Source organism: Chelonia mydas, chromosome 6 (genome assembly GCF_015237465.2).
Source record: "Chelonia mydas isolate rCheMyd1 chromosome 6, rCheMyd1.pri.v2, whole genome shotgun sequence".
NCBI classification, from domain to species: Eukaryota; Metazoa; Chordata; order Testudines; family Cheloniidae; genus Chelonia; species Chelonia mydas.
This window is the reverse complement of record NC_051246.2, coordinates 7,551,778-7,570,421: the sequence shown is the minus strand read 5'-3', so window position 1 is coordinate 7,570,421 and position 18,644 is coordinate 7,551,778. Positions and strand designations below refer to the sequence as shown.

Here is an 18,644-nt window from a genome sequence, read left to right as displayed (position 1 = left end):
CCCTCTACACCAACATTCCACACAAAGATGGACTACAAGCCGTCAGGAACATTATCCCCAATAATGTCACAGCCAACCTGGTGGCTGAACTTTGTGACTTTGTCCTCACCCATAACTATTTCACATTTGGGGACAACGTATACCTTCAAATCAGTGGCACTGCTATGGGTACCCGCATGGCCCCTCAGTATGCAAACATTTTTATGGCTGACATAGAACAACGCTTCCTCATCTCTCGTCCCCTATTGCCCCTACTCTACTTGCGCTACATTGATGACATCTTCATCATCTGGACCCATGGAAAAGTAGCCCTTGAGGAATTCCACCATGATTTCAACAATTTCCATCCCACCATCAACCTCAGCCTGGACCAGTCCACACAAGAGATCCACTTCCTGGACACTACGGTGCTAATAAGCGATGGTCACATAAACACCACCCTATACCGGAAACCTACTGATGGCTATTCCTACCTACATGCCTCCAGCTTTCACCCAGACCACACCACACGATCCATTGTCTACAGCCAAGCTCTATGATACAACCGCATTTGCTCCAACCCCTCAGACAGGGACAAACACCTACAAGATCTCTATCAAGCATTCTTACAACTACAATACCCACCTGCTGAAGTGAAGAAACAAATTGACAGAGCCAGAAGAGTACCCAGAAGTCACCTACTACAGGACAGGCCCAATAAAGAAAATAACAGAACGCCACTAGCCATCACCTTCAGCCCCCAACTAAAACCTCTCCAACGCATCATCAAGGATCTACAACCTAACCTGAGGGACGACCCATCACTCTCACAAATCTTGGGAGACAGGCCAGTCCTTGCCTACAGACAGCCCCCCAACCTGATGCAAATACTCACCAGCAGCCACACACCACACAACAGAACCACTAACCCAGGAACCTATCCTTGCAACAAAGCCCGTTGCCAACTGTGTCCATATATCTATTCAGGGGACACCATCATAGGGCCTAATCACATCAGCCACACTATCAGAGGCTCGTTCACCTCCACATCTACCAATGTGATATATGCCATCATGTGCCAGCAATGCCCCTCTGCCATGTACATTGGCCAAACTGGACAGTCTCTACGTAAAAGAATAAATGGACACAAATCAGATGTCAAGAATTATAACATTCATGAACCAGTCGGAGAACACTTTAATCTCTCTGGTCACGCGATTACAGACATGAAAGTTGCGCTATTACAACAGAAAAACTTCAGAAACAGACTCCAACAAGAGACTGCTGAATTGGAATTCATTTGCTAATTGGATACAATTAACTTAGGCTTGAATAGAGACTTTGAATGGATGGGTCATTATACAAAGTAAAACTATTTCCCCATGTTTGTTTATTTCTCCCCCCCCCCCCCCCCCGCCCCACTGTTCCTCTATCGTTCCTGTTAACTGCTGGAAACGGCTCACCTTGATTATCACTACAAAAAGTTTCCCCCCCTCTCTCCCTCCCCCCATCCCGCTCTCCTGCTGGCAATAGCTCATCTTAATTGATCACTCTCCTTACAGGTTTGTTTTTTTGGTTTTGTTCTCTGTGTGTATATATATGTCCTCACTGTGTTTTCCACTAAATGCATCCAATGAAGTGAGCTGTAGCTCACGAAAGCTTATTTTCAAATAAATTGGTTAGTCTCTAAGGTGCCACCAGTACTCCTCTTTTTTTTATCAATCCCTTGTTATGACTCCAGCCCTCTGGCCAGATCCTTTCTAGTCTCAGCCCTTTCAGAGTAATAAAAAGCCAGGAGTCCAATGGCTCTGGCGGGGCAGGGTGGGGGAGGAGCGTGTTTACGCAGTTCTAGGCCCTGTGTGTCTAGAGCCTTTTAGCTCCGAAGTCTTGATTGCTCCTTCTGCTGCATGAGTCTCTGCAATGTAGGGGAACCCAGGCCTGCCCACTCCTGTGGTTCCAGCTCAAGGCCCTGGTTTGAAGAGGCTAGAAAGAGTTCCTCCCAATCCCTTGATGCTCCTTGAGCTACTTCCTACCTCTCCTCCTTTGTAGGCTTTCCCCAGCCTCTCACCTGGTTCTCCCTCCCTGGAAGGCCGACTTCCCTGGCAGTTCCTTGCCAGCTTGCTGAAGGGACCTTCTCTCTATTTCCACTATCTGTCTGTGTGTCTAGTAGTCGTCCCACCCTTCTGCCTTACAGCCCTTTTACCCTTACAGCTGCTGCAAGGCCATCAATCAGCCCCAGCTGAGCAGGTAGTCAGTTCTCCATTAACCCTGTAGTTGCCAAGCCAGCATGGAGTCTGTACTGTGATCAGACTCATGGCTTGCACTGCCCTGTTGCCCAGTAGTGGGTGGTACTCCTGTGTGTCAATGTCATGCAGTGTACAAACACCAGAATATCCTCAACGTGAGCGAGGAAGGAGAATAGTCACTGCGGGCCCTCTCCAGCATTATCGCAGACTATAAAGACATATTTCAGGAGGATGGGCAGCTGAAGGGCAGGCTGAAGTTAGAAAGAGACCCCCATGTGCAGCCCAGGAGATTACTGAAACAGAGACCCAGTAGCCCTGGTGGACCTGCTGAAGAAGGATTTAGCACACCTGCCAAAAAGAGGCATCATTACACTTGTTGAAACTAGCACAAAGTCGATCAACAGCCTTGTAGTAGTTAGAAAATCTTCAGTTAAACCAAGGATTTGCACTTATTCCCGTTGTAACCCACACACCTCCTGGGTGTGGTGTTCTGTCCCATCTAGTGGCACCGAGACCACTTAGCGAGAGATTAATGAGTCTGGTACAGCCTTAGCTAAGAGCCATGTGGCGTTTAGCTCATGCAGTAGAGACTCATGCACTGAGCTCCAGAGGCTCAACAGCAGCCAGGTGCTTTTCTGGGGTTCTGCCATATGACATTGACCTGCCTGAGCCACCCGGCCCCTGACAACCTTCGCTAAACAGCAGCCAGGTGCATTTTGGGGGTCACTGAAACTTTTCATAAATTTGGTTGAAATTCAGTAGATAATTTCAGCCCAAAAAGAAAGAAAAGAAAAAAAAAAAGTGAGGCCTAACCAGCCACAATGCTAGGGTGATAAGGGCCATACACCTGTGGTGGACTACGTACTAGTAACCTCTGGCCCCGGCTGGTAATGAAACTCTCCTGGAAAAGACAGAACAATAACAGAATAGTTATTAAAAGGAAAGATGGAGCAACTTGCTTGGAACTTGGAGAGAGGGCAGCAGATTGCAGGAGGGCAGAGTTTGGAGTCATTTTATGTGCACGTGGCAAGATCACAGAGCTGCTCCTACTGCAGTTTAGCAAACAGCTGCTTTTATAAAGTGCCAGTAGAGTTTACTCAGGCCATGTCCACACTATGAGTACTACAGACACGTCCTATGTTGATGCAAGGGGTTTTTCGGTTGATGTAGGTAATCCACCACCCTGAGCAGTGGGAGCTTGGTTGACCTCGCCACGTCTGCACTGGGAGTTAGGTTGGCTTAACTATAGCACTCGGGGGTGGGAATTTTTCACACACCCAAACAATGTAGCTAGGGCAATCTAAATTTTAAGCATAGACCAGGACTGAGGCTAGAGTCCCCTCTTGCTATTGTCCAGCACACAGCATATGAAACAGAAACAAATGTTTATATCTTAATGAAACATTTGTGGGTGGTCTACATTACTACTTATGATCATGTTTGTTAACTCAAATTAATTGGCAACCAATTAACTCCCATTACAAGAGGAACAAAACATCTAGTCTGCACTTGGCCCTAGGTTGACCCCAATCAGTTAGCACATTTTAAAAGGTATGTAACTGCAGCTCCACCAGGTGGCAAATGGTGTTTTTAATGAGGTTTGCTAACTTTAGGTAGCTACCTTAATTTGAACATACACCTTTTTCTAAGTCTAGACAAGGGTTAGGGCACAGCTCCCCTCCTGCTTTGCCCTCGTTCTGTTGGGAGACAGTAATTATGGCTGGCCTCTACCAGCAGCAAATTACCAGAACCCCACGATAGCTCAGCTGTGCTGGCTGACAGGTTCAGCGTGAGAGAGAACAGAGCCATGTCTCCAACCATTCCTCTCCCACCAGCTTTCATGGGCCCAAGGTCCTTTCCTCCCCGCACTGGGTGGGTAGGCCAGGACACCATCTAGCCCTTTATTTCCTCTTCTCAATTTCTCTTTTTGAACCAGTCAGTGCAAATCACCAGGAGCCAGCTTTTGCCACCTTGTCCATGTTGAGTAGTTCCTCTCTGCTCACAGTTTCATTGAAATCAGTGGGACCATGTGAGGAGAAAAGGTACTACCTCCTGTGAGGAAAGGAATCAGAATCTGCCCCTAACTCTTCTGATGAGAGCATTACTCACCCTGTGCAGTAACTGAGGTTCTTCGAGATGTGTGTCCCTATGGGTGCTCCACTGTAGGTGCAGTAATGTCCCTGCACCTGAGATCTGAGATCTTCAGTAGTTCCTCCCCATCTCATGCTGTGAGTAACTGCTCTAGCTCTGTGCAGTCCAATTGCCCTCAGTCCTCAGTTCCTTCTCTATCTCAGAGTCTATGTTTGAACTCTAAAGCAGAGGGGAGAAGGGCAGATAGTGGAGCTGGGTCTTCAGAAGGCTGGGGCTTCAGAGTGACGTTTACTGATGCCATGTTGTGGGTGATTGTGTAATGTTGACTGAAGGTGTCCTGGACACCCAGGTGGCTGCCTTGCAATGCCTGTAATCAGCACGTTATTTAGAAAAGCTATCGAGGTGGACAGCAAGTGAGTGGAATGCATCCAAGTTCCAGGTGGGGGCCGAAGTTTGTGTTGTCAGTAGCAAAGGTGGATGCACTCCAAAATCCATTTTGAAACACATTGTTTGGATATGGCCGATTCCTTTGATCTTTCAGCAATAGAGAGTAAGAAACGTGGTAACTGTCTGAATGATTTTGTTCTGTCAAGGTAAAAGGCTAGTGATTGTCTGATATCTGAGGTGTGTAGCGTGGCCTCATGCTGGCTGCCATGTGGTTTAGGGGAGAAGGAGAGAAGGTGAATAGGTTGATTTAGATGGAAAGAGGATGGTAACATGGGTAAGAACTTTGGGTATGATCATAAAATGACCGTATCTTTGTAAGAAAGTGTGTACAGGGGGTATGCTAAGAGGACACCTATTTCGCCTACCCATTGGGCTGATATGATGGCTATGAGAAAACCATTTTCATGGATAGATGCATGTAAGAGTAGGTCACCATAGGTTCAAACTGAGGGCTGGTAAGACGGTGTAAAACTAGGCTGAGATCTCAAGGTGGGGTTGGGTCTCCTACTTCAGGGTAAAGGTTTTGAAGGCCCTTAAGGAATCTTTTTGTCATTGGGTGGGTAAATGCCAAATGATCCTCTGTCTTGGAGTGGAATGCAGTAATGGCGGTGTCATAAATATAAAAGGAAGGGTAAACCCCTTTAAAATCCCTCCTGGCCAGAGGAAAAATCCTCTTACCTGTAAAGGGTTAGGAAGCTAAAGGTAACCTCACTGGCACCTGACCAAAATGACCAATGAGGAGACAAGATACTTTCAAAAGCTGGGAGGAGGGAGAAAAACAAAGGGTCTGTGTCTGTCTGTATGATGCTTTGGCCGGGGACAGAACAGGAATGGAGTCTTAGAACTTAGTAAGTAATCTAGCTAGGTATGTGTTAGATTATGATTTCTTTAAATGGCTGAGAAAAGAGCTGTGCTGAATAGAATGACTATTCCTGTCTGTGTGTCTTTTTTGTAACTTAAGGTTTTGCCTAGAGGGATTCTCTATGTTTTGAATCTAATTACCCTGTAAGGTATTTACCATCCTGATTTTACAGACGTGATTCTTTTTTTTTTTTTTACTTCTATTAAAAGTCTTCTTGTAAGGAAACTGAATGCTTTTTCATTGTTCTAAGATCCAAGGGTTTGGGTCTGTGGTCACCTATGCAAATTGGTGAGGATTTTTACCAAACCTTTCCCAGGAAGTGGGGTGCAAAGGTTGGGGGGATTTTGGGGGGAAAGATGTGTCCAAACTACGTTTTTCTCAGGAACCCAGATAAAGTTTGGTGGTGGCAGTGGAAATCCAAGGGTAAAATAATTTGTACCTTGGGGAAGTTTTAACCTAAGCTGGTAAAAGTAAGCTTAGGAGGTTTTCATGCAGGTCCCCACATCTGTACTCTAGAGTTCAGAGTGGGGAAGGAACCTTGACAGGCGGCCAGATATACACAAATGAAGCTTGTGGATAACACTGATCTTTTTAACTCTAGGATGTAATCCAGGATAAGTGGTAAAGTAGCACTAATTGCTGAGACATGTTTGGTGTCGCACCAAGTCCAGAATCTTTTCCATTTATGTAGGTAAGTGTAGCGTGTGTCGAATGACTGCTAATTACAATATTCTCCTTTACCTTTTGCGAACAGACCCTCTCTGTATACTGGAACCATGAAGGAGCCATGCCTTCAGATGGAGAAGTTTTAGATTTGGATGGACAATTTGACCTGCATCCTGTGAGAGGAGATGTGGAGTCAACTGCAGGGTGATTGGTGGACAGACTGCCATGTGTAAGAGGTAAGGATACCATATGTGTCATGGCCATGTTGGGGCTATGAGAATGACTCTGGCTCATTCCACTTGTATCTTGTGAAGCACTTTGAGTAGTAGGGAGAAGGGTGGAAAGGTACAGAGGAGAGGTGCATCCCTTGTAATGAGGAGGGCGTCCCCCAGAGACTGGTAACCCAGACCTGCTCTTGAGCAGATGTGTGGGCATTTGGCATTTTGGGGTGTGGCAAAGAGATCTATGTCTGGGAATCCCCAGTGGCCGAATATGTGCTGTATGGGTCTTGTGTCTGTCTCCTACTAGTCTTCTTGTGAGAACCTCCTGCTCAGTGAGTCTGCTGTGATGTTCTGGTGTCCAGGTAGGCATGTGGCAGAGATGTTGATGCCATGTTGGATGCACCAGTTCCACAATTTTAGTGCTTCTGTACACAGGGATTGAGACCTCACTCTGCCCTGTCTGTTGATATGAAACATGCAGGCGATGTTGTCTGTCATTATTCTTATGGTCTTCTGTCTGATTATTGATAGAAATTGTAGGCATGCATTGCGGACTGCATGTAATTCTAGGAGGTTGATGTGCAATGTGGATTCCGAAGGGACCACTTGTCCTGTACTCTGTAGGTCTGTCGATGCACTTCCTAACCAAGTACTGAGGTGTCGGTCTTCAGTAGCAAGGATGGTGGTGGTTGTAGGAAGAGAACCCCCATGCAGACATTCTGGGATTGTGTCCACCAGTCTAATGAGTCCTTGACTTTGAGTGTTAGTGAGAGAAATTTGTTAAGGCTGTGTCTGTGGGGTACGTACACTGTGCGTAGCCATCCCTGGAGGCACCACATATGTAATCTGGCATGTTTTCTCATGAACGTGGTCACTGCCATATGACCAAGCAACTGTAAGAAAGTTGTGGCAGAGATCTATGGGCTGGTCCTCACAGTGAAAATGAGACTGATTATTGCAGAAAAATCTGTGAGCTGGGAGGAAGGCTCTTGCCTCTATCACATCAAGTTTGGCTCCAATAAACTCCAGTCGTTATGCTGGGGTCAGTGCTGATTTTTGTATATTTATCTGGAAGCAGAGTCTCAAGAAAAGGTCCATCATTTTTCTTATGGCTTTGAGCGTGTTGACTGTGGATGGGGCCTTGATGAGGCAGTATTCTAGGTATGGGAATATTATAATTCCTTGTTTGCGGAGGTGTATTACCACCACTGCCAGGACTTTGGAAAATACTGTGTGTACTGTAGAAAGGCCAAAGGGTAGTACCTTGTATTGATAATGGTCAGACCCCAGAACAAATCTGAGGAACCTCCTGTGGGAAGGGTGTGTGATAATATGGAAGTATGCATCTTGGAGGACGAAGGACGAGAACCAGTCCCCCTGTCCCAGTGCTGGGATTACTGTTGATAGTGTGACCATCTTGAACCGCTGTAGTTTGATAAACTTGTTGAGGTTCCACAAGTCTAGAATAGGTCTCCCCCCACTGGATTTCTTTTGGATTAGAAAATAGTGGCAATAAAAGCCTTTCCCTCTGTGCTAGAATTGGACCAGTTTCACAGCTCCCAGTCACGGAAGGTGGTTTATTTCTTCTCGGAGAAGGTGCTTGTGAGAAGGGTCCCTGTCAAGGTTCCTTCCCCACTCTGAACTCTAAGGTACAGATGTGGGGACCTGCATGAAAACCCCCTACGCTTATTTTTTACCAGCTTAGGTTAAAAGTTCCCCAAGGTACAAACTATTTTCCTTTTTCCCTTGGACTTTATTGCTGCCACCACCAAGCCTCTAACAAATATATAACAGGGAAAGAGCCCACTTGGAAACATCTTTCCCCCCCAAATCCTCCCCAAACCCTACACCCCCTTTCCTGGGGAAGGCTTGATAAAAATCCTCACCAATTTGCATAGGTGAACACAGACCCAAACCTTTGGATCTTAAGAACAATGAAAAAGCAATCAGGTTCTTAAAAGAAGAATTTTAATAGAAGAACAAGTAAAAGAATCACCTCTGTAAAATCAGGATGGCAAATACCTTACAGGGTAATCAGATTCAAAACATAGAGAATCCCTCTAGGCAAAACCTTAAGTTACAAAAAGACACAAAAACAGGAATATCCATTCCATTCAGCACAGCTTATTTTCTCAGCCATTTAAAGAAAACAGAATCTAACGCATATCTAGCTAGATTACTTACTAAGTTCTAAGACTCCATTCCTGTTCTGTTCCCAGCAAAAGCATCACACAGAGAGAACCTTTGTTTCTCTCCACCTCCAGCTTTGAAAGTATCTTGTCTCCTCATTGGTCATTTTGGTCAGGTGCCAGAGAGGTTATCCTAGCTTCTTAACCCTTTACAGGTGAAAGGGTTTTTCCTCTGGCCAGGAGGGATTTTAAAGGTGTTTACCTTTCCCTTTATATTCATGATAGTCCCTCAAGAGGGAAGCAGAGGGGAGGGTGGGTGGGAGAGAGAGGAACAGAATCGAATACCCATTCTTGATTATTTTTAATACCTACTTGTCAGAGGTGATTTGTCACTACGTAGGGTAGAACGAGGTCAAACCGTCACCAGACTGATGTAGTAATGCGGATGGTTGCACCATCTGGATCAGGAGGAGACATTCTGGGGCCTCAATCAAATTTTCAAAATTGTTGTTTGGAGGCGGATGGGTGGGGCATAGTCACCTGCGCTGATGTCTGCATTTTGGGAGGAGGTCTCTGTTGCCTGTATTGTGGATCATAATGCTCTGGAGGGGTGAAATGTGGGGTTCGAGATCTCAGAGTAGGTGGATATCTACCCAGTCTTCTCTGCAGCACTGATTTATAGACGCTGAGTGAACACAAGGTTGCTCTGGAATTCTTTAATGAATGAAGGGACTCATCAGTGCACTCAGCAAAGTGTTTAGATCCTTCACACCAGAGATCTTCCACAGTGGTCTGCACCTCCCTGGGAAACCCTGAGAGGTGACACTATGAAACTTTTCAAACTTTATCTTGGAAAAGTCATGGAAGACAGAGAAGATTCCAGAAGACTGGAAAAGAGCACATTCTGTGCATATCTGTAAAAAGGGAAAGAAAGGCAACCCAGGCAACTACAGATGTGGTATATCTAGACTTTAGTAAGGCTTTTGACACAGTCTTGCATGACCTTCTCATTAAGAAACTAGGGAACTACAATCTAGATGGAGCTACTACAAGGTGGCTCCATAACTGGTTGGATAACCATTCCCAGAGAGTAGTTATCAATGGTTCATAGTCATGTTGGAAGGGCATGAGTGGGGTTGCGCAGGGATCAGTTCTGGGTCTGGTTCTTTCCAATGTCTTCATCAATTATTTAGATCATGGCATAGAGAGCACACTTATAAAGTTTGCGGACAATACCAAGCTGGGAGGGGTTGCAAGTGCTTTGGAGGATAGGATGAAAATTAAAAATTATCTGGACAAATTGGAGAAATGGTCTGAGGTAAATAGGATGATATTCAGTAAGGACAAATGCAAAGTACTCCAGTTAGAAAGGAAAAATCAGACGCACACATACAAAATGGGAAATGACTGCCTAGGAAAAAAGTACTGCAGAAAGGGATCTAGGGGTCATAGTGGACCACAAGCTAAATATGAGTCAACAGTGTAATGCTGTTGCAAAAGAAAAGCAAACATAATTCTGGGATGTATTAGTAGGAATGTTGTAAGCAAGACATGAGAAGTAATTCTTCCGCTCTAATCTGCGCTGATTAGGCCTCAGCTGGAGTATGGTGTCCAGTTCTGGGCACCACATTTCAGGAAAGATGTGGACAAAGTGGAGACAGTCCAGAGAAGAACAACAAAAATGATTAAAGGTCTAGAAAACATGACCTATGAGGGAAAACTGAAAGAACTGGGTTTGTTTAGTCTGGAAAAGAGAAGACTGAGAGGGGACATGATAACAGTTTTTAAGTACCTAAAAGGTTTATTACAAGGAGGAGGGAGAAAAATTATTCTCCTTAACCTCTGATGATAGGACAAGAAGCAATGGGCTTAAATTGCAGGAAGGGAGGTTTAGGTTGGACATTAGGAAAAACTTCCTATCAGGGTGGTCAACCACTGGAATAAATTGCCTAGGGAGGTTGTGGAATCTCCATCATTGGAGATTTTTAAGAGCAGGTGAGACAAACACCTGTCAGGGATGGTCTAGATGGTGCAGGTCCTGCCATGGGTGCAGCGGACTGGACTTGATGACCTCTTGAGGTGGGACAGAGGACTCGGCCATCCCACAGTTCAGGTTGCACCCCGGGAAAACCCCATGACAGCAGTTCTACCCTTTTAGGTCTTTGGACCTCTCAACAGTGCCAGCACTGGAGGCACCTGGACAGTCAAAGGAACTGTCGCCCTAGATTATAGGGCCTAGAATATGTTGAGGTTACCGACCTCGCAGGTGATGCTTGGGGCCCATTTCTTCTCATCTTGGTGACAGAGCATGGATTTATTTTTTGGGGTGCAAGGTGAATGGGCGTCAGCAGATGGTGACCACTGCAGAGGAGTTGTATCAGGGCCAGGATCCAAGGTTGGTCCTAATAAGCTTTCTATCTTTAAAAGTTGGCGTTTCAGCTCCCGTTAATTTTGGGACCATGCCTTCAATTTGAGGCAGTGGGTGAACTTCTGTGAAATGTTCCCCTCACCGTAACAATGGATGCACAGTTTGCATCTGAGCAATTTTATCTTCAGAATACCAAGAAAATTCTTCGCTCTAACAAGCACCATTCACACCTGGCAGTGCCAAGCTCTTCTAAAAGTGTTAACTCCCACTACCGAAGGAAAGGTGATAAGAGGAAATTACCTTTGGAAAGGTCTGTCTCCTCCGGCTTTCTGGCTTGTTGAATGTCTAATTCCAGCTCTGGATTTACACCTTCTTTCTCCCCCAGCTCTGGGGCTTGCAGAGTCTGAGATTCCTGATTTAAACCTCCCAACAAGAGAACCAGAGCAGAAATTAGTTTTTTACTGAGTAATTTTCCTCAATCATTTCCTGTTTTGTGTGCGTTTGTTTTATTTAGTACATTGCACCTGCCTCTGCATTTCATTACATAGTTTCTAGTTTATAATAGAAGATCTACTTGTCCAATACAATGATACACAGCACTGTGAAGCTTTGAATAAAGAATGCAATGGACTCAGTAGTATTCTGGCCTCTGAACTCTTCTAAGGGAGATCAGGGGTTAATTTTCAGTCACATTCCTTTCTGATCAGAGAGCCCGAGAATGGAGCTGCGCACCTGTTTATGGTTCTGGCTCCGCACTGTATTCGATCCCTGTTCTCCAATCAGTTCCCAATAAGCTAGGAAACACTGATAAATGTTGTCTTTGACTTTCATTGCCACCCCCGGTTACATTACCTTTGTGGGCTTGCACTGCAACACCACGTTATGTTACCTTGGTGGACTTGGCACCATCAAACCATTCTAGCTAGAATCCAAAGAGGTTCTTTGGAGCATGGTGGCTTTGTTGGTGCCCCTGCCACACAAACTGTGGCCAAAGCTTGACAGACCATTGGTCTTCAATGGGCATCACTTTCTGGCCTAGCTCTAGCTCTCTTCCACTTTTAGGGCATTTTGCTGCTCCAGCCTCATGGCAAAAATACTAAATTCTAGGGCACCTTGGAAAAATGCCAGATTCCATGGATGTGGAATCAGGAAGTCTGTGGGGCCCAGCAGAGATTTAAGGGGCAATTTCACACTTCTCAGAGCTGTTGTTTCAGGCAGATATCACTGCAGAGGTTACATTCGCTTGCACTTCACACTGTCAAGGTTATCTCCGCAAGCACAAAAGCTAGAAACGTTTTTTTTAATGAAAAAGTTCAGATTCTGTATCATAATTCTGTAGCAAAGGGGAAATTCTGCGACTGCAGAATGACATAAACAGGGCACTGGATGGAAGCAAGGGAAGATTGCCTTCTGTCCATGGCCATAACTACTGGGTTCTCTGGTGACCTCGTGTGGGTGTAGACATCGTTAAACCGAGACGTTATTTAATGGATACATAGATCCTATAGTTAGATACAGTGCACATTTCAAAAGTTTCTTCTATTTTGAAAGATTTCACAGGTTTGAGAGAGATCCCTTATATGTAAAGGGCCTCATCCAAAGCCCACTGAAGTCAATGGAGCTACACCAATTTTAGCCACCTGAAGATCTTTCTGTCTACTTCTGTTCTGTTGCTAAATGTCTATCATAAAGGTTCTATAAAATGTGCCACAATCTTGTCATTTCACATATAAATAAAGAAGGCCAAGAATAACTGTCTGGGAACTAGATGTTTGAATTTAATCATGCATTTAAATTCTCACCCATAACTTTGCATTAACATAGGTTTTCCCATCAAACATGTGCTGTATCTATTTGGAAATGAGTCCTTGATCAATGTTGCAACTATTACATTTTTTTCCTCTTGAAAGACAAAAAAACAAAAACAAATACTCAAAAAACCCCAACAACCTACCCCATTGATGATGTTGTAAATCCTGATTTGTGCCTGGAAACATGGTTTCTAAACACACCAGAAATTGCTGACAGGTCAATTCCCCCTTCCTCTGTATTTGAATTAACAATTTTCTAATTTTGGTCTCTGTATCCACTATTGTATTCATATGGTCATAGTCCTCGTCTGTAATGATGGACTGGGCAAGTGACTCATCCAAGACACTCCCTGGGTCACTTTGAATAATTTTAATCAGTTTATTGCGTTCTTTGCATATAATCTTCAAGGATTTATCACCAGTGGCCACTGTTACTGAACCAGGAGATCTGTAAGAATGAAAAAATAGACAAGGAGCAAGAAATAATTTGTGAAGGTACCAGAATTAGATTCAGGTTAGTGAGTAACAGTCTGGGATTCTGCCTTCCTCAGTATCAGGCACTCATCCTATTCAGCGATTTAGGGTTGTCAGAGGTGTGACTGCCGCACTTGTAGACATTCCCAAGTTAGCTTTGAACTCGCTAGAGCCACTAGCAACAGCAGTGAAGATATGGTGCAAGGGTGGCACAGGCTGGCCTCTTGAGTAAGTGTCCAGCCGCCCAGGCTGGTGCCCACACGGCTACAGCTTCGCTGCTATCCTTATTCGCCCAAGCTAGATCAAAGCTAGCTCAGGTATGTCTCCATGTGTGCGTATCTATCTGTATATGTAGAGAGGTTGCTATTCTTATTCAAACTAGCTAGATTGAAGTTCACTCAGGAATTTCTACATGTCTATCTATGCACATGTAACACATGTCTTCTGTAAGCCCTGATGTGGGGGCAGGGATTTTGAGGCTCACTTTCCCTCCTCTTACTACTTCCAACTGGTAGGTGCACTCCCAACAGACTCATAACTACCACCCTTCCTCCTGCCCCTGGTACCTTCAGTCCTACCGAGGCCATGGAGGGGCCAGGAGAAGAGAGGAGCTGGTTGCTATGTGGGAGCAAGATTTGCCCACGAAGCTCCTCATGCTTTCACCAGATGCCCCTCAATCCTGCCCCACCCTTACTACCACCACTTCAACCAAACACAGGGGGAATTCACTGCTAAAAAACTTGATGAACACACCTCTACCTTTCTCTTACACTGTCTCTTGCCCCTCCAGATGGGGGGTGATGGTTAAACATGAACCAGGAAATAAAGAGTTAAGGGAATGTCTCCCACACCACTTCGCCTCACAGCCTTAACTCTGCCCCCTTGGAACAATGCCAAACAAAATCCCTCTGGGAGAGCATAGGACTGTCTCCTTTCCAAGCATGCAGGAGACGGCAGAGAGCATGAAGAAGAGTAGCGTGGGGGAAATGTTTAGGGCCTGTCTTGACCAGAATAAAGGTCACATTTAGGCCAGGCCTTGCTAAAACAAGCTAGTAACCCCAAAATTCTCTCTTGGACAGTTGTAAATAAGGACAAGTGGATTTCTCTTTCTTTTCTAAAGTGTTTGACTAGGATATTTCTTGGTTTCACTTTTGGGCCAGTCTGAGGCTGGCCTATGACACCGGAAGGGAGGGAAAGCCTTCCAGCTGAGGCTCATCATGGAGCTGGTATAGAGAAGGGAATGAAGGCGGTTTGAAAGCAGCTGGCTCTTGATAAGGAGAAGCAGAATTTGTCTTCACAATGAGCTGGGCAGAATGTGGTTTAATGGAAATAAGGACAGGAAAATATCCAGAACCCTGCTAGAGAGAGAAGGACACTATTTCAATTTTTACCTACCCAAACTGGAGCCCAGCTTTCTTTCTCTTCTCCTAGAGATAGAGTGTTTTGGTTCCTCTACCTGAAACAATGGACTAATATTCAGGGCAGCTCTGCTGGTGCCACAGACCTTAGGTAAAATGTTCTGCGCCTTACAAGGGGGAGGGGACTTGGCATCTCTTATCAACCTGGCAAATGCTGCTTGGGACCTCAGCATTGTTCAGCCCAGGGAGGTAATGAATAGAAATATGCTGTCTTGCCACAAGAAATGAGCCAGGAGCTTTTCCTTGTATGGAGCAATAATAGTGACAGCATCATGGCATTGACACTGTGGTGCTGTCTGAGGAGACACTTTCATTCTAGTCACCCTGGCCTAGATTGTTTAGGGACCGAAACCCCAGACTGAGGCTCCACTGGGATCCACAAAACTCCCGCCACACCCTGTAGGTGCCTCAACTCCCTCGGTGCCTAATTTTTTTCAGGAAAAGGTTCCCTGGGCGCCTGTGTCTCTGCTGCCTCCCTCTGAGCATCACAGACACCAGACTCCTGCCTAAGCCCCAGAGCAATTCACAGGCAGGAGAAGACAGCCACCTGACTCGCTCAGGGGCCCTGATCCGGTAGGTGTGCTCAGAGCCCGCTACTGGGTAGGGCCCCTCAGGTGAGTTCACGCCAAACAGCCTTGCGGGGCGGAGCTCCTTCATCCCTTACAGCCCAGCAGTGGGGGTACTCACCTGGAATGTCGGAGACCCCCAGCTCAAATCCCCCCCCCCCGCCTGATGAGGAGAAGGGATTTCAACAGAGGTCTGAGGACAGTGACCTAACCACTAATCTATGCAATGTTCTGATGTGGGGAATCCCTGGGTCATTTCTGTTGAAGCTGTTCCATTGTTGATCATATAATTAAAGAGTCATCTGGGCCAGAGAGCGAGCAAGCAGGGAAATGCCCCTGTAGCCTCGTGGTTGGAGCACTGAGTGGCAAGGCGAGAGATCCCTGTTCCTGTTCTAATGAGGGTTCTCAGCTGAGACTCAGGAGTAGTAGAAATGGGTGCCTCCCTGCAGTCTGCACTTAGGCGCCTTCTCTGTGAGGAGGTGGGTCTTAGCACACACCCTTCTCGTCAGCATCTCCCATTGGCTAGCATAGACAGCTCCCCACCTCGCATGCTGGCTTTTGTGACTCGGGGTCCAAGGCTCCTATCTCCCTTATTCTTTTACAGGGAACCTGGTGCCTACCCCAGGCTTCACTCCACTTTACAGCGAGTGAATAGTGGGAGATTCTGGTGATTTTTTAGGTGTCTAAAAGTTAGGTAATATGAGCATCACAAAGCATTAATCCCTTTGTGAATTTAGCTCCTCTTTTCAGTCACTTACACCCCATCAGAAGAATTACCCTGTAGTGCTGCTGCCCGGCTCTCCCTTCTCCTCCTCATCCACTGGCCTCGCTGGCGAGGTGTCCCCGGCTAGTGCAGAAACTATGAGATAAAGCAGAACCAAGTCCAACAGGTGCTTATGGGAGCAAACATGTAAAGCAAGAGATTAAAATTCCCCAGACAAAATGCTTTGTTAAAGTGGAGTGAAGTTTGAAAATACTCATCGGTAACTGGAGCGTTAAAGGCCTCTCAAGAACTTTGGAATTAGTAAAAGACAAATGTCAGAAAGCTACACAACTTGGAACTGAGATTACAAGAAGGGTATAGTTGTGTGAAAATAAATAAAAACATACAAATTCAGGAAATTATAAATTCCTATAATAACCCTCACATCTTTGGCAGTATGGAAATCCACAGTTTAAGTCACCCAAACAACCTTCATTCTGCCTCATCGTAACACTAGTCTTCCGTCTTCCCCTCTATGTTCCTTTAGTACCAATGCTGCAAGTAGCAGTGTTTCAAACTCTTGCCGTTTTTTTGGAGTCGTGTTATTCAGTTTCATTTTTTTTAAAAAAAGGAAATTTCTAACCTTTATGGCTTCAGAGTAAAGTTAAAAAATATGATGCCTAAAAGCTCAAACCCAGAAAGTAAATAATAGAAACCAAAATGCATTACAGTTTAAATCTCATAATTTTTTAGACAATCTCATGATTTTGATGGGGGGTCTGACTCATGATCTGTGAATACTTGGGGTTAGCAATATGGAAACAGTGTTACCAAGGTATTAAGTCTACAGCCATTGGAAGACAACACTGGTTTGCAGTTTGCAAATTCTAATTTCAAATAGTGAACTACAGACAACCAGTTCTGGTTTGAAACATTCATGTCTTTGATAATTAGTGTGACTATGTCCCCATATTAGCCCTGGCTCAAAACCCAGGGGATTTATTTATATACAGCAGCTGGAAGAAAGCTAATGTTGCATGAATATTTTAAAAAGGAAAACAGGATGACCCAGGTAATAATAGGACTTTCAGTCTGACATTTATCCTGGGCAAGATAATGGAATGGGTGAAACAGGACTCAATTAATAAAGAATAAAAGGAAGGTAATATAATAAATGCCAATCAACATGGATTTAGGGAAAATAGATCCCATGATGTGGGTGAGGTAATACCTTTTATTGGACCAATAAATATTGTACTACTACTACTGTCTAGCTTTAAGATTAAACTCGATAAGTTTATGGAGGAGATGGTATGATGGGATAACATGATTTTGGTAATTAATTGATCTTTAAATATTCATGGTAAATAGTCCCAATGGCCTGTGATGGGATGTTAGATGGGGTGGGATCTGAGTTACTACAGAGAATTCTTTCCGGGGTATCTGGCCGGTGAATCTTGCCCATATGCTCAGGGTTTAGCTGATCGCCATATTTGGGGAGGGGAAGGAATTTACTTCCAGGGCAGATTGGAAGAGGCCCTGGAGGTTTTTCGCCTTCCTCTGTAGCATGGGGCACGGGTCACTTGCTGGAGGATTCTCTGCTCCTTGAAGTCTTTAAACCACAATTTGAGGACTTCAATAGCTCAGACATAGGTGAGAGGTTTTCCGCAGGAGTGGGTGGGTGAGATTCTGTGGCCTGCATTGTGCAGAAGGTCAGACTAGATGATCATAATGGTCCCTTCTGACCTTAGTATCTATGAATCTATGAATCTCTCTATTATTCTGGGACCAACATGGCTACAACAACACTGCATACATACAATTAAGATGGTACAAATTAAATGGATTAAAAGCTGGCTAACAGATAGGTCACTAAATGTAATTGTAAATGGAGAATTATCATTGAATGCATGGGATTCTAGTGGTGTCCCAGAAAAGGATCAGTTTTTGGCTCTGTGCTACTTAATATTCTTATTAATGAACGGTAAGAAAACATATAACCATCACTGTTAAAGTTTGCAGATGACACAAAAATTCAGGGGAATATATAAAGGGAAGGGTAAACACCTTTAAAATTCCTCCTCGCCAGAGGAATAAACCTTTTCACCTGTAAAGGGTTAAGAAGCTAGGATAACCTCACTGGCACCTGACCAAAATGACCAATGAGGAGATAAGATACTTTCAAAAGCTGGAGGGAGGGAGAAACAAAGGCTCTCTCTGTCTCTGTGATGCTTTTGCTGGGAACAGAACAGGAATGGAGTCTTAGAACTTAGTAAGTAATCTAGCTAGATATGCATTAGATTCTGTTTTCTTTAAATGGCTGAGAAAATAGCTGTGCTGAATGGAATCGTGTCATAAATATAAAGGGAAGGGTAAACCCCTTTAAAAATCCCTCCTGGCCAGAGGAAAGATCCTCTCACCTGTAAAGGGTTAAGATGCTAAAGGCAACCTCGCTGGCACCTGACCAAAATGACCAATGAGGAGACAAGATACTTTCAAAAGCTGGGAGGAGGGAGAAAAACAAAGGGTCTGTGTCTGTCTGTGCGATGCTTTTGCCGGGGACAGAACGGGAATGGAGTCTTAGAACTTAGTAAGTAATCTAGCTAGTTATGCATTAGATTATGATTTCTTTAAATGGCTGAGAAAATAGCTGTGCTGAATAG

At 44.8% G+C, this 18,644-nt stretch overlaps 1 protein-coding gene across 1 annotated transcript in view; it reads right to left on the bottom strand.

The window, feature by feature from the left end:
• The window catches only part of LOC102933170 (interferon-induced very large GTPase 1-like), a 214,905-nt gene that overhangs the window by 11,255 nt on the left and 185,006 nt on the right, over nt 1-18,644 (bottom strand). Inside the window, 3 exon segments of the mRNA XM_043549292.1 lie at nt 11,310-11,432; nt 12,964-13,268; nt 16,056-16,137. Coding sequence (XP_043405227.1) covers nt 11,310-11,432; nt 12,964-13,268; nt 16,056-16,137 — 510 coding nt within the window.